At 34.9% G+C, this 22,856-nt stretch overlaps 1 protein-coding gene across 5 annotated transcripts in view; it reads right to left on the bottom strand.

The window, feature by feature from the left end:
- The window catches only part of Robo1 (roundabout guidance receptor 1), an 891,813-nt gene that overhangs the window by 138,765 nt on the left and 730,192 nt on the right, over positions 1–22,856 (bottom strand). For all 5 annotated transcript variants that reach the window (XM_013503701.1, XM_013503711.1, XM_013503704.1 and 2 more), the window contains one exon: positions 3,334–3,491. In XM_013503701.1, the coding sequence (XP_013359155.1) occupies positions 3,334–3,491 (158 nt within the window). The remainder of the gene's footprint in view (positions 1–3,333; positions 3,492–22,856) is intronic.

Genomic DNA, 22,856 nt, shown 5'->3' with positions numbered 1-22,856 from the left:
CAAGAATTATTTTTTTAAATCAAATGTACTGTACGGTTTTAAAGCTGTGAATATTACAAATACTAACACACACAGGAATGCACATACAACATAGCACTGTGGATTCACTGGGATCTTTTAAAATTTGAGACTACAGTCTTTTTTTTTATCTAGCATGCAAGATACAATATAAAAAGAGTTATGTACACTGTGTGAATAATTTCAATCTTCCCAGGCTGTCTTAAACCAGTTCAGAGAGATTGTAGCCCCCACCAGTGCCCTGACATGGCTCTCATTAGGGTCATCCATGATTGACCACCAGGTTGCTAACTCCCGTGGTCAATTTTCAGTTCTCGTATCACTTGATTCGACCAGCTGCAATGGACTCAGTCACTGCCACTCCATTAAAAACCTGTCTGTGCTTGGCTGCCTGCTGGTTTTCCTTCTTTCACACAGACTGCACCTGTCCAGTGTCTGCAGCTTTTTCTGCATCTTTTCCCAAACGCTGAGCACTGGACCTCATTTCCTTTCTATCTAGAATCAGTCCCTTAATGATATCAGTCTCCAAATTTTAAATAAAACATATGCACTGCTGAGTCTCATATTCACCCAATAGGCTATGTTATGCTGCAGTAAGAAATTCTCAGTGACTTGTAATGCGGTAAAAATTCACTGTTTACCTTTCTAAGCATTCGTATCAGAAAGACAGAGGTATGGCTGCCCCTAAACAGCTGCACATAAGCAAAGGGCTCTGGCTCTAGAGGAATTTGTCTTCCACCTAAAACATGGGGCTTCCCTGGTTGCACAGCAATAGGAAGAACATACATTAGGCTTCCTCAAGTACAGTCGTTTTCTTTATGTTTTACTAACAAGACATAAAGCAGAGAATAGGTCTTCCCAAGAGCAAGGAAGTTGGGAATGAAGCCTTTCATTAGTAGTAAGTACTTGTATGTCTACCACAACGTAATTTTTTCTCCATCCTCCACCTCAGCTCTGAAATACTGACTCATACGTACAACTGCCTATTTGACAAATATTCTTGGACATCTTAAGAGCTTTCTAAAATTACCAGTCTAAAACTGAGTGTCTGATACATCCCACCCCAAACCTTCTCCTTCAACCAAAAATCTGTAATTTTTTTCAGTAATGAGAATTAAACTGTAAGCCTCAGGCATGCTAGACAAATGTTCTACCGCTGAGCCACACCCCCAGCCCCTGTAATGTTAACAGCAGATATAACTTCACTTTCTAAGACCCATCACTGAGGACATTCCTTGACCCAGCTTTTCCTCATAAGCTCCATCAAACTGTTAGGATATTTTATTGGCCAATCTTTGACAGTATATTCAGAATCTAACCACTCCTCACTACCTCTACTCTTAACACACTGGTTCAACCCACTGTTTATCTCTTGCATGGAATATTCCAAAAGCTTCTAACTGGCTTCCTTGCTTTTCACACTGCCACTTTTTAGTGTGATCTCAACACACCAGAAACTTCCGCTGAGAAACCTGTGATTCTTCCCACCTTATTGACAGGAAGAGCCAAAGTATTTACAACATCTGTAAGGTCCTAACGCAATATGGCTTCCTGTTAACACCCCCCACACACCCCTACTCCTTCACCTACACAGCTCTCCTGTGCTTTTAGTTCACACTGACTCTTTGCACTTTAAGTATCAGATGCGTCACTCCTTAAGATCGTTGAATTTACTGTTTCATTTACCAAAAACTTCTCTAGACAAGTGTATCGTTCCCTTCCTCCATTTTTTTTCAGGTTTTCAGGTGAGGCATTCTCTGAGTAGTGTATTTAAAAGGTCAGTCAAGCCCAACTTCTAATGAACCCCTTTGTGTGTTGACTACTTTATTTTTCTAGGACTTATAATTTAGCAAACCTTATATTGCATTTACTTAGCTCTGTTTATAAAGTCCACAAAAGCTCTCATTATTTTTTTTAAGTACCGCATTCTTAGTGTTGAGAATTTTGTCGCTGATTTGTATAAAGCAAAAATGAATGATCAGGAAAGACACAGGAAAGTCAAAAGTAATAATGGTTTCAATATGTTCAAATTTTTAAGGCAAGGAAATGGGAATTATAAATAATATTATCTAAGGGATCTGGAATATGTTTCAAAGGCAAAATATTCTTAATCGCATATAAAACCAAAAGAATATCGACACTAACAAGATGAGCTTTTACTCCTACACTCTTCTGTCCCCTGGGCTACTAACTTCATTGTCTAAAACCAAAGTTTTATTTGTAGTTTTCATTTTGCCACTTGACTTTCCTACACATTTCTGGAGTGCAGTTGGGACAAGGTCACTCTATACCTAGAATTACAAAATTCCATTTACAGAATCAATCCAATTCAGATTGCGCACAGAAAGAAAATGCTTGATTTTCTTTTAAAATCTCTAAAATTTTATCTACCACATCCTTCTCTACTATTAAGTCATCGTGCTAACTGGCTACGAGTTGTTCAGCAATGGTGCCAGCATTTATTAGATTTATAAGGTCCATCTTGTAACTCTGTTCCTCAGCTTTAGCAGTGACCTTTTTTCCTCATGAAGACACTCACCTAGGGAACTTTAAAACTTGGCCAATAAATTCATAATGGACACAAATCCATGGAAATCACACGATCAAAGGAAATTGTCGGTGGAATACTGTACAATTAAGAGTCAACGACAGCTTGGCTAAGTGAAGTGTTTCAGTGAACACCTTACAAGACAGAGCAAGCAAGGACCTCATGTGGAATCAGTGCTGTCAGGATGAAAAAGACTTACTACAGATCCTGCCAATCATACTGGTGCAGGAATCGGAGACCCTTTATCCAGTCACACAATTGTATTATATAACGAAATAAACTCATCATTCGCTATCATTAATAATAAGATTTTATTTTTCAAAAACAATAATGAACTCTAAAGAATGAAAAAGCTAGTTAAAAAAGAGGAAGACATTTAAAAAATCCTAAAGTAACTTAAAAGAACTTCTGGAAACATTCTAACTATATAACTGATATTTTCAAAAAGAAACCATTTTAACTATAATATAAGGAAATGTTAGGAGCCCTGAGTTATAATAATAATTAAATTACCTAAAATGTTCTCTTTAAAACATTAAAGCAGAAATTATAGTTTTTCTTTAACTGAACTCTGAATGAATCATTGTGTGTTTTTTTCACATATTTTCGTGTCCACACAGGGAGAACTGAAATACGTTTTCAAAGGAACTGAAAATGAGCAGATGCAAGTCTTATCTAAAAACCTGCTTCGATTTCCTTTTTTTCTTTGGGGGAGATACATACAGTAAGGCGAGCAAATATTCCCTGCCGCTGGATGAGATACTCACAGTTATTCTTTCATCCTTATCGTCCAGTGGAGAGCCATCCTTCTTCCACGAGATGGTGGGCTCTGGATGGCCTCGAGGAGGCTGGCATTCCATCACCGCAGGCTCTCCAACTGCCACCATGACATCTGAAGGGTTCTGTCTGAAGTCATCCCGTAGTACTGTAGGAACAAGATTAAATCATCATGTTCAACATATAGAACAGTCCTTATCTCTCAGCTTCAGGAGAAGAGACATTTATTATAGTAAACCACTACTAATAGCTACTGTAATACAGCTTTAACAATATGTGTCTACTTCCAGACATCTGTAATTTAATGAAGATATTTGGCCTTAAAGGGGGGTATAATTTGATATTCTTCAGAGGCAAGCAGGTAAGTGTAGCCTGCTGCTTCGAGCTTCATCATTAGCTTCTGGCTTTATCCTAGTTTGCATTTTTCTGACCACTGCCTACGTTTTGCTCATCCATAGGCCGATAGATACAACTGAATTTTCTTCTACTCATTTGATGCATCAGAATGATGTTTTCTATAATTAAATGCATTACATACACATAAACATTCTAAAAGATAAAGACATTTCTAAGCATACATTTAGATCAAAGAAAATTTACAGATATTTAAAACTTATTGAGCGTGCATTATCATAATTTAAATATTTAAATAAAAGTGTCTCATACTTGCAAAACAACTATATTTAAAATCATTGCCTGTACTGTTTCATTATGAATTGAATGAGGGAATGTGTTAGAAGACACCAATAATAACAATACCAGTGTTACCAGAAGCACGTACAATTCATGATCTAAGCTTTTGGGGCTGTTAATGTCTTTTATTTAGAATGAAAGACATTAACAACCACATTTATATTACAACTATGAGACACAGATGGAAACAAGTGATTAATGAATCCCAACTGGATCTTATCATGTAATATACATGCTATGAAATAATTAACATACTAAAAAATAAATTGTTACTTCACAAACAAGATGTGCAACATCTTTATAATGTATTATATAATTTTGAACAAAATCTTTATAACACATGACCAGATGTATATTCCCAAAATAGTTCATAGAATGACATTATGCTCAGCATCATGGTAACAGTAAGAAATCATGACACATTTGGCATTAGTCTGTGATCACACCTCTGTTGTTTACCTCATAGGTAATTTGAACCCATAACTTATTGTTTCCTTGTTTACAAAACAGGAATAGAGACACATATACCAATGTAAAATCTCAAAAACAGTTAGCCAGTTAACCTCCTACACTATTTTTCCTCAATTCTGAGCATAATAATCATAGACCATTTTAATAACTTCACAGAATACTTAAAAAGATTATTGGTATGTTAAGTGCACAAATTTTGAGGCAAAATATATTATTTACCTTTACAGTTGAACTGAATTTTAGATATGATTGTGGACTGCATGGATGTCTATCCATTCCACTGGCATTTTAATATATCTTTCTAGAGAAAACATTACAATGTTGAAAATTTATATGCTATTATTAAAAAGTCACTTTAGGTTCCAACACTTCAAACACATTTATAGATTTAAAAAGCTCAGATCTCTCTTTGTAAGTTCTCTGTATGTCCCTGCTCTGTACTATGTGCGTGTATCTAAGCCATAATATTATGAAAAACTCACTTTTTGATCGGCCTGTTGAGATAAACTAAGCACATATGAGTATGTTAACTGTTGAAAAATTCTACTTCCAGGAGGACTCATGCTTCCTTATCTTTGGAAAGAACAGTAAAAGAAAAATAAAACAGGAAAATATTACTTGTCTCGTTCTATTGTAATTCTAACTTTAATACTCTAAGTTATTAATAAAACATTCTGACACAAAAATAAACTTTGTTGAACTGAAAACTCTGGCTGCTGTTACCACATAATAAAAGAATAGAGCCTGAAGACTTTCACTATTAATAAGCTCATATTATTACTAGGTGTTAAGGATTTACTGAAAATATCATGCAAAGTTTATAGAAAAAGTAAGTGAATTGACCTTAGCAAGCAGCATGTGCTTTTTTTGGATCTAATTGGTAATTTAAGATAACATCTTGGAAAAGTTTTAACACCCCTGAAACACCCAATATCAAAATACTTATCAGATAAAAGTAAATAATTTGCCACACTTTGTTTCTATGGTAGGCTTACACCAACTTGTTAATACTACATCTTATGCACAAATTGAGATCATATCTCAAATAAACCAATGAATAATAAAATGTCTTGAAAAAAAATATCAAAGTTCTAAGTCAGATAAATCAAACTATTTTCCCCATTTACTTTGTTATTGGTGCTTCTACAGTATATAATGAAAAGCTTACAAAATGTAATCCATTAAAGATTGTTGCTTAGATAATGCTCATGTAATTATTTTTGCAGCTGTAAAGCATAAAACTCTAGTATTGCGTATGGCTACAGGCAATCCTGCATAAATTATGAATTTAGGATTTTCTTCTTTTTAATAAAAGCAGTATTTCTTCCTTATACTTGTCTTGAACTTTTCTTTCTCAGGAAAAGTAGTGTCACATTATAAAATGATATGAGCATTTAGTGAACTTTTTCAATTTTTTTAATGTGTGTATTTGTTATTAAAATAAAAATGAAATTTAAATGATTGGTAGCATCATGGAAGGATAGGTCGCACCCATGTGTATTCCAAAATACAGATCTTTTTAAAAACTTCACATTTTATCTTCCAATGTCTTGATTTTTTTTTTTTGGTTTTGGTTTTTCTCCAGTACCAGGAATCGAATTCATGACCTTGTGCTTGCCGGGCAGGCGCTATGCCGCTGAGCTAAATCCCCAGCCCCATCTTCTAATATCTTAAGTAAACATTTTCCATTGTTTCTTGATTTGAATATTCTGAATATTTAAAATATAAATTTTCCAAAAGAAATTTTAATACTGTTAGAAAAACAGCAAAGAATCTTATAGTATACTCAATAAATGTCACCTAAAAAGGTGTGAAACCACACACATCACTACAGTATTATAACCGCAGTATGTCTTCCATACTTGTCCAATTTTATCTTAGTTCAACAGCTTTTCTTTTTTCCAGTTAAATTGGAGAAAAATGTAAGTATCATTGAATCTTTCAGTCTCTTATTTTGTCTTTTAAAATGTTAGCTACAATTAATCCTTTAAAACAAAAGACAGCATACAATTAGTATTTTTTCTAAAAGCTTTACACTGATTTTAATTTAATTCTCAAAATAAATAAACATGTTTCCAGAAAATACAAATTTAATGATATGCATGAAACCTATCTGCATAATAGAAGATATGAGGCACTCAGAAAATAATGGCTAAACTCTTCCAAGTCCAGTAGAGGCATTAATATTTGTCAAAAAACAAACAAACAAACTGAAACAAACTGTAAAAAATTTAAGAACTGAAACAAATATAGCATTATAGAACAGTCAGGAGTTTTCAACAATATCAAATCCATCACATAGAGGAAAATGAGTCCCAAGAAATTTGCCATTAGTCTGGGTTGTGTGGCAAAAATCAAAATGAAACACAGGTAACCTGAATTCCAGTGCACTGTGCTCTTTGGGGGCACGGGGTTGAGACAGACTCTCACTGTGTAGTTCAGAGTTCACGTTGACCTTGAACTCATTAGGTAGCCCAAGCTGGCCTTGAACTTGTGGCAATCCTCCTGCCTCAGCCTCCCAAGTGATGGGATTATAGGCATAAGGCACCATAGCAGGCTTATCCTTGTTTTTTTTTTAAACCATATTATCATTGTGTAACATCCCGTGAAGAACATAACTATCATGTAATGCAAAGATGTACTAATAAAAATAAAAGTGAAAAACATAAAAAGCGATTCTCCTCTCTAAGCATTGTATTTCCAGCAGATTCACACTGTTACTGAGGACTGCTCATCACTGGTGTGCAGTTCCCTCACTATCCAGTCCTCGTGGGCTGAAGTGCTCCTCAAATTAATTTTCTTTCCTAATCATAAGGTGAACATTTGTGAATGATAATGCCTTCAACATCATAAATAACAGAATCTCAGTGTAGTTAGAAGCCTGTGTGGCCCAAGCATTTTGGTTCAGAAATTAATACATTAAATTGTTTTAGGGGAAGAGAGAAAAGGAGATCACAAATATAAACAGAATGATAAAGATAATGTCAGCTATAATGATTTCAGCGATGGTTGACGCTTAATGAACGTTTACTCTGCTTCATACTCTACTAAGTCTCCACTCACTTAATCCTCATCACTAGCTTGTAATAACAAGGGTTTGTTAGTGTCATTGCACAAATGAGAGAGGGACAGAGACAGAGCCTAAGGAAGAACTGAGATCTTCAGTCTACAAAGAACATTTCTCTGTCAAATTGCACATCTGTCTGGTTTTAACACTGTGTTTGAAAGTATCATATTATAATTAATATATCACCCCTTCCAATGCAACAGAAGTTAAATGATAAATGCTCCTCTTGAACACTAATATGGGGCTGGGAAGGTGACTCAGCAGCACAGCGCCTCCCTGGCAAGTGCAAGGTCCTGAGTTCCATTCCCAGCACCAAAACAAAAACAAGAACAAAAACTAAAACACTAATATGGATGTGCTTTATATAATCTGCATTTTCTCAGATTTTGCCACATTTGGAAGAGCCTACTTCATATATTTTCAGCAACATATTCAAAATCCGAATTCACTGCTCAGAATTATATGATGTGCTGCTTCTGATCAATGATTCCTTTCTTATTTCAACTACAAGATGACTGAACAGATTGTAAAATAATAAGCATTTTAATTACATATGGGCATCACATTAGAAGAGGACATCTTGGGGGAAACCAGGGAAGATAATATGTAGTCTTGGGATTGGTTTGTTTCTTTTTCTTTTTTCACTTAAAAGTCTACCTATCAATGAACCCTTGTAGCAAATAGTAAAATATGTTGATTAGGTGAAGAAAAAAAATCAATGAAACCATTAAAAGTAGAGTGTGTTGGAGAAGAAAGTAAATGATGAAATGTTTTCCTAAAGAGAACTACTTTATAAGTACTCAGTAACGGCATGACATTATTTCAATGTATCATTTATTCTCAAAAACTATTAAAGATTTACTTAGATTTTAATTTTCAATAGATGATACCTTACACACTTTTGCAATATTTCTAGTCTTCTTTTTCAATGCCAACTCACATTCTGACATGATGAAATATCATTTGATTTTAAAATAACTGTAGTGCTTTCATTAAACACATCTGCATTGAGAACACACTTTTCTGGGTAGAACCCTTGTATTTTTCTCACATGGAGGTATATATAAGATAGCAATACCTGTCATACAACAATCTTAAGGTTTGTGTTGTCGAGTGAGGTAATATAATTGAATTTTATTGTGGGATATTTTGAATTGACAAATATGTTTTGGGATTTGATAAGGCAGTACTGGCTTAGCTAAATAATTTGGATTTTTACTTTTTAGCTCACATCATTACTCAGAAGTATAAAGTGTTACTTGGAGAACAAAAGTATTTAAAGCTTCTTCAAATTCCTTAAAATATACTAATAATCCCAGATTTTCAAAAATATTCAAACAAGTAGATGAATGTGCAGAAAGATAACCCCCTGAAAATGAAAACACAAAAGGACACCATGTAAAAAATATTCTATGTGGGGGGCTGGGAATTTAGCTCAGTGGAACAGCGCCTGCCTGGCAAGCTTGATGTCGTGAGTTCGATTCCTGGTACCGGAAAAAAAAAAAAAAAAATTCTATGTAGCATTTCCATCTTGCATCACCATCTTCTAATGCTAATGAATATGCTTTTTTAAAAATGATGTACATAAACATCCATTCTGTATAAAGTTATGGTGACTACTTCCTAAAAATACATATATTTACTTTTTAAACTTTGACTTAAATTTACTGATGAATATCCTTAGATAATGATGCCATTTTCTACTTGTAGATTTTATACCATGTCATTTTATTTTTAAACCTTAAATTATGCTTTGGTTAAGACCCTGGAAGAAAATATGCCTGAAGAAGCACTTATTTTTTTTAGCTAGAGATTCCAAAGACCTCACAAACCCCTTTTGCTCTATTTTAGGAAGGCAGAACATTTTTTAATTCAAAAATTATACATTTTGAAAGTCACATAATATGGATAGATGTCAAATATCTTTCAACCTTAAAAATGACTACAAACTACTGCTATTAGAAAAGCAGTTATTATTAGAATGAGAGTAGTTATTAGTGATTTGCTTTCTTAATGTGTAACAGAAGAGCAAGCTAACTTAAACTCAGTTTCAGGCTCCTGTGCTCTGCTGAGCTGTACCAATGAGGCCATGTCATCCTTGGTCATCTTCTTAACTCTTCCTGTATTGTGTGCCCACCCGATCACTGAGCTACAACCATACTGTCACATCTTGTCTTTTAATGGTGAGACATACTTCCATATTGGGCCCAAGTTAAGGCACAGATCCATTTTACAGAAACATGGACACCATGTTTCTCAATACCTGTACTGTGCTATAGGATACTCTTTAGTATTTACTAAATGGCACTAATTCATCAAGACAAACAAAATGAAAGTTTCTCACACTAGATTCAGACTGAAATCCATCATACACCTACAAAAAAAGTATATATTAACAAGAACCCACATTCAACTAGCTAACATTCAGTGGATCTGAATGTCTGGGGCATCATAAAAAATGTACTACCAATATAAATCAAATGGCTAAAATCTTATGTTCTCCTTTAAAGATGTCAGTACCTTTTTAGATGTTTGCATTTTACATACTTGAAAGTAAAGTTTAAGTGAAATGAAAAGTTTAGAATTTAGGATAAAATTTTATAAACCTGTACTATTTGTAGATATGCATTAACTACAAAACAGAAGTCTAAAATCTCAGAATCACAACAAATTGTTTCACTACCCAGTGATTCTAATAGGTATATTCACATTCAGTTATTTCCACACAAAACAGTTTTACACTCTATCTTAATAGTGTTATTATGAAAGCTAATTATTTAATGTTTATACAGGACTTGCCATTTTTATGGTGCATTACATCTGCAAAGAAGTATTGCTATTAGTCACTGTGTAAGGAATTGCCAAATTTCTCAGCTGCCAGTACAAATGGAGAGGACAAAGAATGCCATTGATGAGGGTTTCCAGTGCCAGAGCAAAAGTCACACTCAGGAGTAGCCTGGCAGGGTTAAAAAAACACAGACAAAATGAAGATATCTGAGCTATGGGACCCTAATTAAAGTGAAACAGGCATGCATTCTTTCTTTTGTAAGATCAACTTTGCATGTAGTGCCCTGAACTAAGAGAGTCCGCAATCAAATGAGTATCCTTCTATATTTGTTGCCTGCTTCTTTGTATCTGAAGGCCAGCTCCATGAAGACAAAGAATTTGTCTTCATCATGTCCACATCTCAGTGTCCAGACCAGTGCCCAAGACACAGTTTGCATTCAGCGAAGGTTTACAACACATTTTTGATGTGTAAGAGTGGATATAAAATGTCAGATTAAACTGCCATGAATCCTACACTCATGGTACTTGAGGTACAGACTGTAGACCGACAAGAATCAACTGAACACATGCATACGAGACTTCATGTAGTTGACACGCTATACAAGAAAAGAACAGGATGTCATACGAGAGAATAATAAGAAGTACAATTTACACTGGGGGCTGTGGACAAAGTAACAGTTAAACTGAAGCCTGAAAAATGAGAAAAACTTACTCTAAAGTAGCGCATTTGTCTTTTTTTATTTTAAAGATAAAAGAACAAAAACATATTAACAAACACATACATTTACAAAACAACACAAGAACAATACAAGCAATACAGAATTTCAGACAAGGTGCTCGGAAATTAACAATGAGTGTTGTACTACATATTGATATCTTCAAATTGTATTTTTTTATTAAAGTAGTGCATTGTAACAGAGAAAGTAATCCAGGTTCAGTAGAAAACTTTCACTAAAGAAACTGAATGAGATATAGCTCCTGTGTAGTGGGTCAGGTTCACAGCAATGAACAAGGTCAGACTTTAGAAGTTTAATTACCATTATAAATCACCCAAGTCTTAAATAAAGTAGCTATACGATAGAATTATACTGAAATATTCATTTTAGTTGCTTTGTGACTAAAATGGAGAGGTGGTAAGAATGGAAGCAGAAAGACCAACTAGAAACCTGTTGCATTAATGGACAGAAAGTGATGACTGTTACATGCTCTTACAGTGATACTGCATTTGGTCCAATGGGAAAGATTAGAGGTTTGTTCTGGAGATTCAGTTCAAACAGTGGAGCTGAGCATGGTGACACATGCTAATAGTCCCAGGGGGAGGAACCTGAAGTGGGAGGATTACTTAAGCCTGAACAATATAACAAGACCTCACAAAAACAACAACAACCAAAAATTCACCCCCCCAAAAAAAAAGAAAATCAAACTGACTTCTTGAGGGTCAAAATAGGACAGAGAAACAAAAAACAATACCCAGGTTTCTGATTTAAATAATTGAAAATGCCATTTTTAATGTATAGGAGGATATGCAGACAACATATAAGTAAATACTCCCATGAAGAAGCTTAGGAAGACACAGGAAACCCTTAAAAGGTAAAAGAAGGCATGTTTTAAGAGTATAACGGATATGACACCTGTAGTCCCATCACTCGGTCAACCAAGGCAGGAGGATTGTTAAGAGTCTCAAAGCAGCCTAAGCTACCTCATGAGTTCACACCTTAACTACATAGCATGGCTCTGTCTCTAAATAAATAAATAATGTCTCCAAGTTCTGCCCCTTTGTACTTAGCGAAGTATTTCTTTGATTATTTAGACCTTAATGCTGCTATATTCCAAATCTCAACTGGTAACTGATACAGCAGTTGATCAGTTAATCTCTAGTACAGTTTTAAGGATGAAAAATTTTAATTGTGTTTGATACATATATTTTAACTGAAAGTCTCAAAAACCGGTAAATTCTATTTTTACATACATATCACATATATGAGTGACTATACTATGTATGTCTATGAATAATTACTTGTGCATATACATATGACCACTAATCTGATATGATGTGGTGGTACACACATTTAGGAACAAATAAAAAAAAATTAAGTCACTCAAGTACATGTTTGGGGAATGAAATCAACTCAGAACACTATGGAATATTTCCTAGGCTTGTCATATTTTAAATTTAAAAAGTAAAAGAATCAATAGCAAGTGAAGGGGTATGAGATAAGACAATCAGTAGCTTATTGAATTTTATTGCACCTTTAAAAATAATCAGAAAGCTTGTAATTGTTAGAAATATACAAACTCTCTAATCATAGGTAAAATCCTCTGGGAATATCCCACATCCTCAAATAGTTCCAGATTTTAACTGTAATTCATTCATTCAATAAAGGTATGGGACAATATAGTTGTTAGTGACAGCTACCAATAAACAAGACATGGTCTTATCTTTCAGGACACTCATTTATTTCAGGCCCTCTTTCTATGTGTCACAAAAAAAGAGATAGACAGAAAAACAATGTTTTCTTCATTTGAAATAGAAGAAAAGACTAACATGGAAAATAGAAAAAAGGTATCCTGTTTTACTTCTACAGTGAGATAAGAGAGGACTCTTGGAGAGGAAGCTAGATCGAGTGTTCTTTGTGCAGAGACTAGAAAGTCGCGACTACTAAGAGAAAATAAGAAGACAACACGAACAACAAATCACAATCACTGCACTCATGTGAATGCCCACAGCATTCTGAGGGCTACCTAGGTACTAATTCAATTCATGCTCACAGTGGGCTCATAGTCTGGGTGGCGACTATTGTTATACTCATTTGACAGACAGGCAAAGTTACTCGGTAGGTAAAGTTAAACGATTTTCTCCAGCTCCTATAGAGGTCTATGGTGGGCAGCCAGTGCATGATACATTTGAGATTTTAATCTGAATTCTGTTGGCTACAATCTGAAACTTTCAGTACTGAACACTACTGGCTTTCTGGAAAATGTCCAGACCTGAAATTGTCTCCTTGGTGGTTGTCTCCTTTACCATGTCCAATTACAGCTAGTGGAGGAAGCACTGTGGTGGAGTGTCATTCCTAGCATTTCAAATAATAGCTCAGAATTGAGCAACACTATGACAGCCTATAAAATCATAAATTTATATAACTTAAGGGCAACCTCCTTCATTCCCACTCCCACCTTCAACAGCAAATAAGAACATAAAGTCAGCTGATGAAAGAACCCAGCTGTTACCGAGTTACTGGACACATACAAGATTATATCTCAGCAACAACTATTTTCATAAAGATACATAATTTATAAGTGCCTGAAAAAGGCTAGAATAGCACCTAATTTAAATATTTGCTAGGAAACAAGAGTTGTATGGGGGCACACAGTGCTTCTCTATCCTCTTACGCCCAGGGGGAAGGGCTAGAAGTTTTCAAATTTTACGGGAGAGCTGGGAGAAGAATGTATAATGCTTAACAGACTCAAGGGAGAAAAGTCCTCACAGTTTAAAATGATCTCATTAAAACCTCCCCAGCAATTGTGAAGAACCAGAAAACACAGCTATTGGACAAAAAAAATAAAATAAAACAAAAACCTCACCAATGTATCTTTGTGCAGCATAATTAAGGTTGCCAATTATAACATTTTCCTCAGAAAACCCAAAGGAATACATCAGTGATAGGGAAAAAGCAAGTCTAAAGAGCACACACACGGACACATCATCCAAACAAAAAGGTCCTTAATTGGTGACAATCTGCCCTAAATCACTATTACTACTCCTGAACATCATAACTTTCAGATTTGTTCATTCCTTGGATCTTCCCCTACCACAGGCTGTCGAGGGCTTCAGAATGATAATGCCGCTTACCTAACAAGGCTTTCAGTCTCCAAGGGGCATAACAAACATGCAATTGTGTAGCTGTGTGAGCTGCCTTCGCCTCACAAACTGCAGAGCTCTTGGGAGAGCCCACTCAGCCTTCGGGTCTTTGGCAGCCAAGGTTTAAAGCCTCCTTTTGCCGAGCACTGGAATCACATTTATGAGCCCTGACTAAAGTCACTATGAATTGAAGTAGGAAAGAAAATAAATTTATACTGTTATTAATGATGCTACCTTTACCAGTAACTGTGTTTTATACAATGTACAACTTATTCCTCTTCTCGAAGTATTAGAAACCAAAGAAAAATTATTGAATATGATAAAATAACTCAGTAGGGGCTGGGGATTTAGCTCAGCGGCAAAGCGCTTGCCTGGCAAGCGCAAGGTCGTGAGTTCGGTTCCTGGTACCGGAGAAAAACCAAAAACCAAAAAAATAAAAAAAAATAAAAATAAAAAGATAAAATAACTCAGTAAAATAAACAATATCAAAGTAAAACTCTTGAATTAGGAGTCATTCTTAAATGCTATTTCTGTGTCATATTGTATAATACAAAAGGAAAATGAATGGCTCCAGTGGAGGGACGGTCCATGCTACAAAACCATGTCTTTAATGTCCCAGCTGAATTTAATAAGTGGGAAATACCCGGAACCAACAAAGGTGGAGTTTAGTCCATGTCCAGGAGAGTTATAGCCAGGCTATGAGGCAATGATGGGATACTTTGGCTGTTTCTCGGTTGTGGCTCGCTCACACAGAAGAGGGGCTTGGTGCATTTTAATGCATTCAAAATTCAGGTCCACCTGAAACCCACTGTCATGGCTGAGGAAGGGTGGCTGCAAGAGATGGGATGGACCTTCGCTCTGAGGTGCTGGAGACACCCTCCTATGCAAGGGTCCGCCACATGGACTTTGTGAAGTTACCAAAGACCTAGATAAGCACCAAGCCCATCTCGATGTGCTTGCACCCAACTGTGAAGAGTCAGTGTGTCAAATTTGTGCTGAACACCAAAGGAAACTAAGAAAGGTTGATGACAACAAGATACCAGCGAAGAGAAAGGGCCTCCGTAAAGCTGGCCTGGGGAGAACTGTGAAGTGGTCAGTAGCAATTATGTTAAGAATTAAAGTAAAGAATCTAAAGGATGTTAACAAAATGGTTTATTTTTGTTTATTTTTTCTCTTTAGAATTAAAAAAAATGATTTCAAGTACAAGAAAGGAACACATGAAAAACAGACGGAGAGAGGGAGAGAGGGAGAGCGGGATGGGAGGGAGGAGTGAGGGTAGGGGAGGGGTGAAGAGAGAGAGAAATACTCAGCACAAATCGCCCCCACAAGGTTCTAGTTTAAATCATATTATACACTATGTTGTGTGGCTTTTTTTAAGAGAATTCAGTCAACTCTAAAGACCACCATGATTTGATGTCCACATTACTTCTTTAGTTATACAGTCTGCCTTTCATATCCCTGGGCTTTGCATGAACAGATTGAACCAACAACAGATCGAAACTTTATAGCAAATAACTGCAATTTTGGCAAACATAGACAGACTTTTTCTTATTGCTATTTCCTAAATAGTACAGTAAAAAAAAGCTACATAGCTTTACATTGTACTAGGTAAATAATGTAAAGATGACTTACAGTACACTGGACAATACATGTAGATTCTGTGCTCATACTATGCAACTTCATATAAGAGACCTGAGCCTCCGTGTATGTTGGTATTTACAGTGTTCCTGGATCTATTTCCTCCATGGCAGATGAAGGACATCTTATGGGCACCTGCATGTGTGCATAATCTCTCTCATACTGTAAGTTTTACATTGCTCACTTTTCTCTGAATTTCTATCTCCAGTCTAATTTCCATGCAATATGATTTTATGCTTTATCCCCCTGCAATATGATTTTATGCTTTAAAGATCTATTTCCGTTCTTATTGACCACTCTATTCCAGTTCTCTGGGAGAGTAAAAAATTGTGGACATATCACTGTGCTGTCTGAATGTTTGTACATCTCTGAAAATGCACCAGTACAAGCTGTGCTTGGTAGTGCACACTTATAATCCCACTTACTCCTTAGATCCAAAATAGGAGGATGGCAAGTTCCAGGCCAGCCTGGGTAATTTAATAAGACCCTGTTTCAAAATTTAAAAAAAAAAAAAAAATTAAAAGGAAGGGTATATCTGGAGATGTAGTTCAGTGGCAGAGTATTTGTTTATCCTGGGTTCAATTCCCCAATTCTGCGCAGAAAAAAAAAAAAAAAAGGACTGAGCGAAGAAGCAAAAAAAAGTCAAGATAGGAAAAGGGAATTGTGCAGTGAGTACATTTTCAGGGAAACCAGTTCTTAGAATGATGTTTATCAAGAATGAAAAGCTGAAAAATGTAACATTAGCATGCCTGTAACCTTTGAAATCTAAGGCACTCTCATAACAATCACCGCCCTAAATAAGATCTCCATCCTACTAACCTAGTCATCTGCTTCCAGGAAGTGAGCATTCATCCCTGCTACAGAGGAAGTCATGATCAAAAGCCCCACATTTAGAGGGCCTCAAAAATGAAGTACAATTAACTGCATTGAGACAAATTTTGATTACATTTCTTAAATTTCACTAGTGTTCCTGTGGATGACCTTCCTACACATAAAACTGAAAGTAAAATCATTCAAACCAAATGTAGCTTCTGTCTTTATTGAGTTCGGTACATCATTACGACCCAGCCATGGAAGAACAATCTTAGTATGATCAATAGTCAAAGTGGGACTCAAACAAGCTAGAACTCAGTTGAATGGAATGAAGAGAGCTGAATGCTTTACCTAGAAATTTTAAGATCTCTGCTTATAATGATTCACAAATAGCCTACAACCAGATTAGTTGAACTGGTTTTGTAAATATCTTACAAGCAATTTAAAGAACTGTAAAATCACTAGTAACTTTTGGGGGAAAAATACAAAGAAACCTCTGATTTTCTTTGCAATGCTCGCAAGCTTTGGGTTACCTTCTCCTCTTTAATGGTCCCCAGTTGGAATGGCAAAATTTCTTGTAAATTAAATGTGTGAGGCTTTGTTTTTTTCAAGTAGTAGCTATAATTTCTGCTTTCTTGAGTATTTATTAAATTCCTTCATTTTCTAAGTGCTGAAAGGCATTTCTGTTTCTACTCAACCAGACCAGTTTGTAACTGGTCAATAAAATCTCTGATTATCATAAAATTTTTGTCTGTACTTTCAAAATGCTGATAAACCTGTTTTCCAAATAGTTCATAGACTCTTGGCATTTATATAATGTAAGTTCCCTCTCCATATCAGTATCTAAGGAAGAATATCAATAAAAAGTAAATAAAAACAATCATTTCAGCTATAAATTTTTAATCATGCATACTTTATGAATTAATAGAAGGAACTACAGGATAACAGGCTATTGGTAGTCTATAACCTTCTTAGCTGAAATTACTGATAACTAAATTTGACAAAAGAAGGCACGCTTGGTAACATTGCCGTTTAAAATATTCACTCAACTGTGATTCCTAAAATCAGTGTATAGCTTCCTATGGGCAGAATATTTTTTCCACAACACATAATTCACTAGTATTAAATATCATATTAAGCTAATTCCAAGTTTCTAGACCTAATATGAATTTGTTCTCAAAGAGTTTGCTTTCATTTAAAATCTATGTGACCGATATTCACATTTATTTTTAAATTGACATTTACCTTATCACTAGCAATGAATGGTTACATTTTTCTGCTAAATAAATCATGAAACATTTTTCTTTCTCAGTCGAAGCAGGTTTTCCTATCTCTTTTAACCGATATCCTGAAGTAAATAAATGAAAGGTCCACTTTAAATGAATGGCTACTTTTAGTTGATGATGACCTATGATTATGAGATGAGGTTCTTGACTTACACACGCCAGGGAGCAATCCCATGGTTTTAAGGAGCAAATCTTGAGTCCTATGGAAGATTCCTTATGAGCTTACGAGAAAGAATGTAAAAATATAAAATGCCTTTTTGACCTAAAACCAAAAGCCAGGCAATGATAAAAATCACAACCCTTTGTTGCTCCTATTTTCTGTTATATTTCTCTTTGCTATTTTTGTTTGTTAGTGTAAAACTCACTGTACTAAAAGGGAAGTTTATGCAAACATACAACAATCTGAGAAACATATCATTTAACAGAAGGATGTCATAAACAATGTTGCAGTGTTTCTTAATCTCATCTTTTAAATTACTTTTTCCTTTTGTGTTGTCAAGGTCAGAATTTAAGGAATAATTTTCCTTGATTCATGTATGCTTGAGTCATGAAGTCCTCTTTAATTTCTAAGATATAACAAAAAGTTAATGAACAACATTTCCATAAGAAAAACATTTATGTTTAATTTTCAAAACTGAAAGTGTGGCATTTTAAAGATTACTAATTTTATTATCGTAACTAACCGCAAATGATGTTTAATCATTAAAACGTTGAGGAATTCAAAAGAAATGAAAATCAAATGCATGATAAGCAATAAGTGAAAAGCCACAACCAACAGGAAGATAACCCAGGATTTGCAGTGATCATAAATATGTTGCAAAAGATGTTAAATATGGAAGAAAAAAAGAAAATGAGCACCATACTGCATGATAAATGATACAGGTGTGTGTTTTATTCTCAAACAATATCAAGAGCTACTACAACTGTGATTAATTGCTCTAAGTAATAGCTGAGAGACATATATTGCCACATTTCTAGTAGGGACAATTCATGTCAATCTTCCAGGTCATAATCAAAATTGAAATGTATTTTGAGACAATTTTAAATTTGGCTAATCACATTTCACTTATTTTCATTAAAAGCTTTATCATGTATGGCTACAACTAAACTTTACAAAAATATTATTTTCCCCTCATTGCCCATGCCCCACATCAGCTTATCCCTTTATTTCTTCAGCTTTTATATTAATTAAGTAAACAAGCCTGCCCCTGATTTCCCACCTCTTAGCCTAGCCTCAAAGGCTAGCAGTCTGTACCTAAGAAAATGTAGATGCAAGCAGAGAATGTGAACAGATTAATCTGTTAAGGCTAGTAAGTGAAATAAAAGTTTCATAAGGTTAGGGGTAAGAGATGTGATTATGTGTTACAGGAGTTAATACAAGTTAGGAGGAAGGCTATAAATAGTACCTAGCTGTTCCTGGGGGAGTTGTTTGGTTTCTTTGTTTTATTTTTTGAGACAGAGTCTCACTGTATAGTTTGTGCTGTCCCTGAAATTACTGCGTAGCCCAGGCTGGCCTTGAACTTTCAGAGGTCCTCCTTCCTCACTGTCCCAGGTGTGGCCTGGCCGTAGCTGACTGTTTCAAACATGGGTTTTCAATAAATATCTGTGATTCATTTTAAAAGCAAAGTAATATATTCTCAAGTTGTATACTAGTTAAAACTAGGTTCAGACAAAAGATCAGCAGTTTAGTGTGTACACTGTGATCTTATTTTATTTAAATTTATTATCCAGAATTTTAGAGTAATTTATCTAAAAGGAATTTAAAGTCTTTTTAATCCAAACCTTCATTTTACAGATGGAAAAACTGAGTTCATCAAGGCTAAGTAATTGGTGTAATGTTGCAATAACCCAAATAGCTGAAGGCCATTGACTTCCAATTAGATTATCATTACTCCGTGACAATTTGAACAGATTCTAAAGACAAGAAAGAGCTTCCAGTTTTTAAAAATTGTTGAAATTTCTTTGATATGACTTTGTATTTTAGAAGCACTTGAAAGTAGGGATTGGATGGAAAGTTTCTGGCAGCCCCAAGACGTGAGGAAGGTGATTCACCAGGGAGGCTTTGGTTATTCCAGTTTTCCTCTTAGATCAGCCCCCAGAATCCAATGCTCAGAAGACAGTTAGATTAACCTAGTGGGTAGTATCACCCTATTAGGCCTTAACCATGTGAGGAAATTAACTACACCCATTCCTGGAACAATCACTTAAATTTGATACTACATCTCTTGGTTTACTTTCAGTTTTGAAAATCTTTCAAGCTCAAGAACTTCATTCACAGGCTCATGAATTTAGGTTGAACACAATGTCATCACAATCTCTAGCTGTCACAGAGATAAAAGGCCTATAGTGATCTAATAAATGGCTCATTCCATTATGACAGCTTTAGCAAGTGGCAGCTTTCTTAAGATTGACTACCTAAAGAGGAAAAAGCACAAAAAAATAATTTGATGGTGCGTGTGCGTGCGTGTGTGCATGTTTAGATGAAAGACGTACTACATCCGGAAGGCATACTTGTCACTCTGATGCATGCTATCACACCTCACCAATAAAGTGTAAGTTTTCATTTCATTTAGAATGTGTGTTTTCAAACTCAGGGCTTTATGGCTGGGTTGGAGCTTGAACCCACAACCTTATGCATGCTAAGTAAGTGCTCTACCACTGAGCTATACTCCGAGAGCTTATTGTTATTATAATTTTTAAAACATCATGTTAACTGAGATTAGGTAGACTCAGAAAATTAAATATTGCATGATTTCTGTTATAGGAAAAATATAAAAAATACAAAATTAATAAATAATGAATAAAAATAAAAGAGAAAACCAGGAAGTAGCGTTCAGGAAGTAGGGAAGGGGACATGCTGGCAAGGGTAACAAACAGAGAGGAGGGCAGTGGAAATGCAACTGAGATATATGAAATACATCTACCAACTTACCCAAAGAAACCCCATCTTCACGTAATATTAACTTGTGCTAATAAAATTAGAAATAGAGTGCTGCACAGTTAAAGGGGAGCGTGCCCCCATTAATTTTCATATGATCCCTTCAAGGCCAGACTATGCAGATCATTTGGGGATTTCTGTCTGCACCAAGTCTTCCAGGAAAGGCAACTAACTTTCATTTTGAATTGGAGCCAACCAAGAGTTTCAATTATGTGTGGAAGGAAAAACAGAATATTCTTCAAAGATTAGTTCATTTATATGTCAGACTTTACAAATGATAAAAATGGTGGTTTAATTTTTTTCTTTTACATATAGAAACAATAAATTTATTATTAAAATTAATTTGCATTTTAAAAGTATTTTTATTCTGCATATATAGCAATGTCAGCTGTTTTACATAGATATTACTTTAAAGTAAAGAAAAACACTTTGTAACACTTAAAAAAAGATTCTTCATGAAGATGATGTTTTTACTAAAAGAAAGAGTAGACAGAAAACTATATACATCAAGAGAAAGCAAAAATAGAATATATTTTCAATTTTTTATACAGGAAGAGCTATCACATTAAGAGCACATTAATAGGGTGGTCATTCAAAATGTTGTAAAATGTAAGATAAATATATGAAGAAACCTAGTGGATTTGGTCCTATTTTACCATGTGCTGAAATAGAGGGCAAAGCTCGTTAAACAGATGGCACTCAGGATTTCTCAATGAATTCAGCATCTGTGTGTACACGTTGCATAAATGCCAATTAAAATGTGTCCGAGTAAATTTACATCCCATGCTGATAGAAATCAAGCCAATCTTGCTGGCTCAGGATCAAGGTTAAACTTAATCATGTGCTGAACTTGCATCAAGTTGCTCTCAAACTGTACAGAAATTCCCTGAGAAATAATAAAAACAGAACTCCTATTGATTTGTATTTATTTACATTCATAACTCATTTCTAAAGCCTTGGGCTAGAGCTCAAAAGGAAAAAAAAAGTTGCTATTTGTATGACTTGGCCAAGTATACTTTGAAGCACATTTCTAACAAATACCTCTTTGATTAAAATGCCTGCCTGAATAAATTTCCCTAAGCTTCTTCCTTGCAACTTCCTAGTTGAGATAACTTTGTTTAAAAACTGTCCTTTCAAAATCATCTTGAACAAAGGAAGACGACATGCGTCTATAGCTCTATCATTGATATAGTAAGGAGCATCTGCCTCAGATTGACAGGCAGCCGTGAAACCACAAGAAGCAATTCCCCTTAGAGGAACAAAAAGAAAGACTTTCCTGGGAATCATTTTTTACACAACACTTTCCTTTATCAACCATCCCCCACTCACAGGGCATTTGTACCTACTTGAAGCTTTGTTAGGCTACTATAGAGTTGGTATTTTTAATTTGAACCTTTCAACACTTATACAATATATTCTAAGTGAGTGCTTTACCTTGTTAATAAAATACTACTGGCATTATGAAGGAATGCTACAGAGGCATTAAATGTGTTTCTCTGAAAGAAAGTAATAAAATACTCAAGTTAAAAGGTGAATTGCAAAAGCACATAAAAATAGGTATAGCAGAGTGTCCAAAATTGTGTTGCATGAAATAATAGTTCCAAATGAACTGAATATGTATTTGCTTAAAAAAGTCATCAATGTTTGGAAAATGCTATATATTTTAGTCTCGGTTTGAAGAATAACAGTACTCATTACTATATTAAAGTATTTTAATACTTATGAATTATGAATATGTTTTCTTAAAACATTTCCAACACATTTGACCATCCCAGCTCTATTTCCTTTTTCTAAATGATAAGGAAAATCACTAAATGTCTTTCCAAAATAAAATACACAGTAATATACTTTGGAAAAGGCCAACGTAAAATATATACACACTTTTGCAAACTTGCTTAAGTAACTAACTAAATATGTACATATATATGTATGTATATATATAGATGTATAAAATATACAAG

This window comes from Chinchilla lanigera, unplaced genomic scaffold (assembly GCF_000276665.1).
Source record: "Chinchilla lanigera isolate Chin_1 unplaced genomic scaffold, ChiLan1.0 scaffold00006, whole genome shotgun sequence".
Lineage (NCBI taxonomy): Eukaryota > Metazoa > Chordata > Mammalia > Rodentia > Chinchillidae > Chinchilla > Chinchilla lanigera.
The sequence above is the reverse complement of the archived record's forward strand: the minus strand, read 5'-3'. Positions and strand labels throughout refer to the sequence as shown.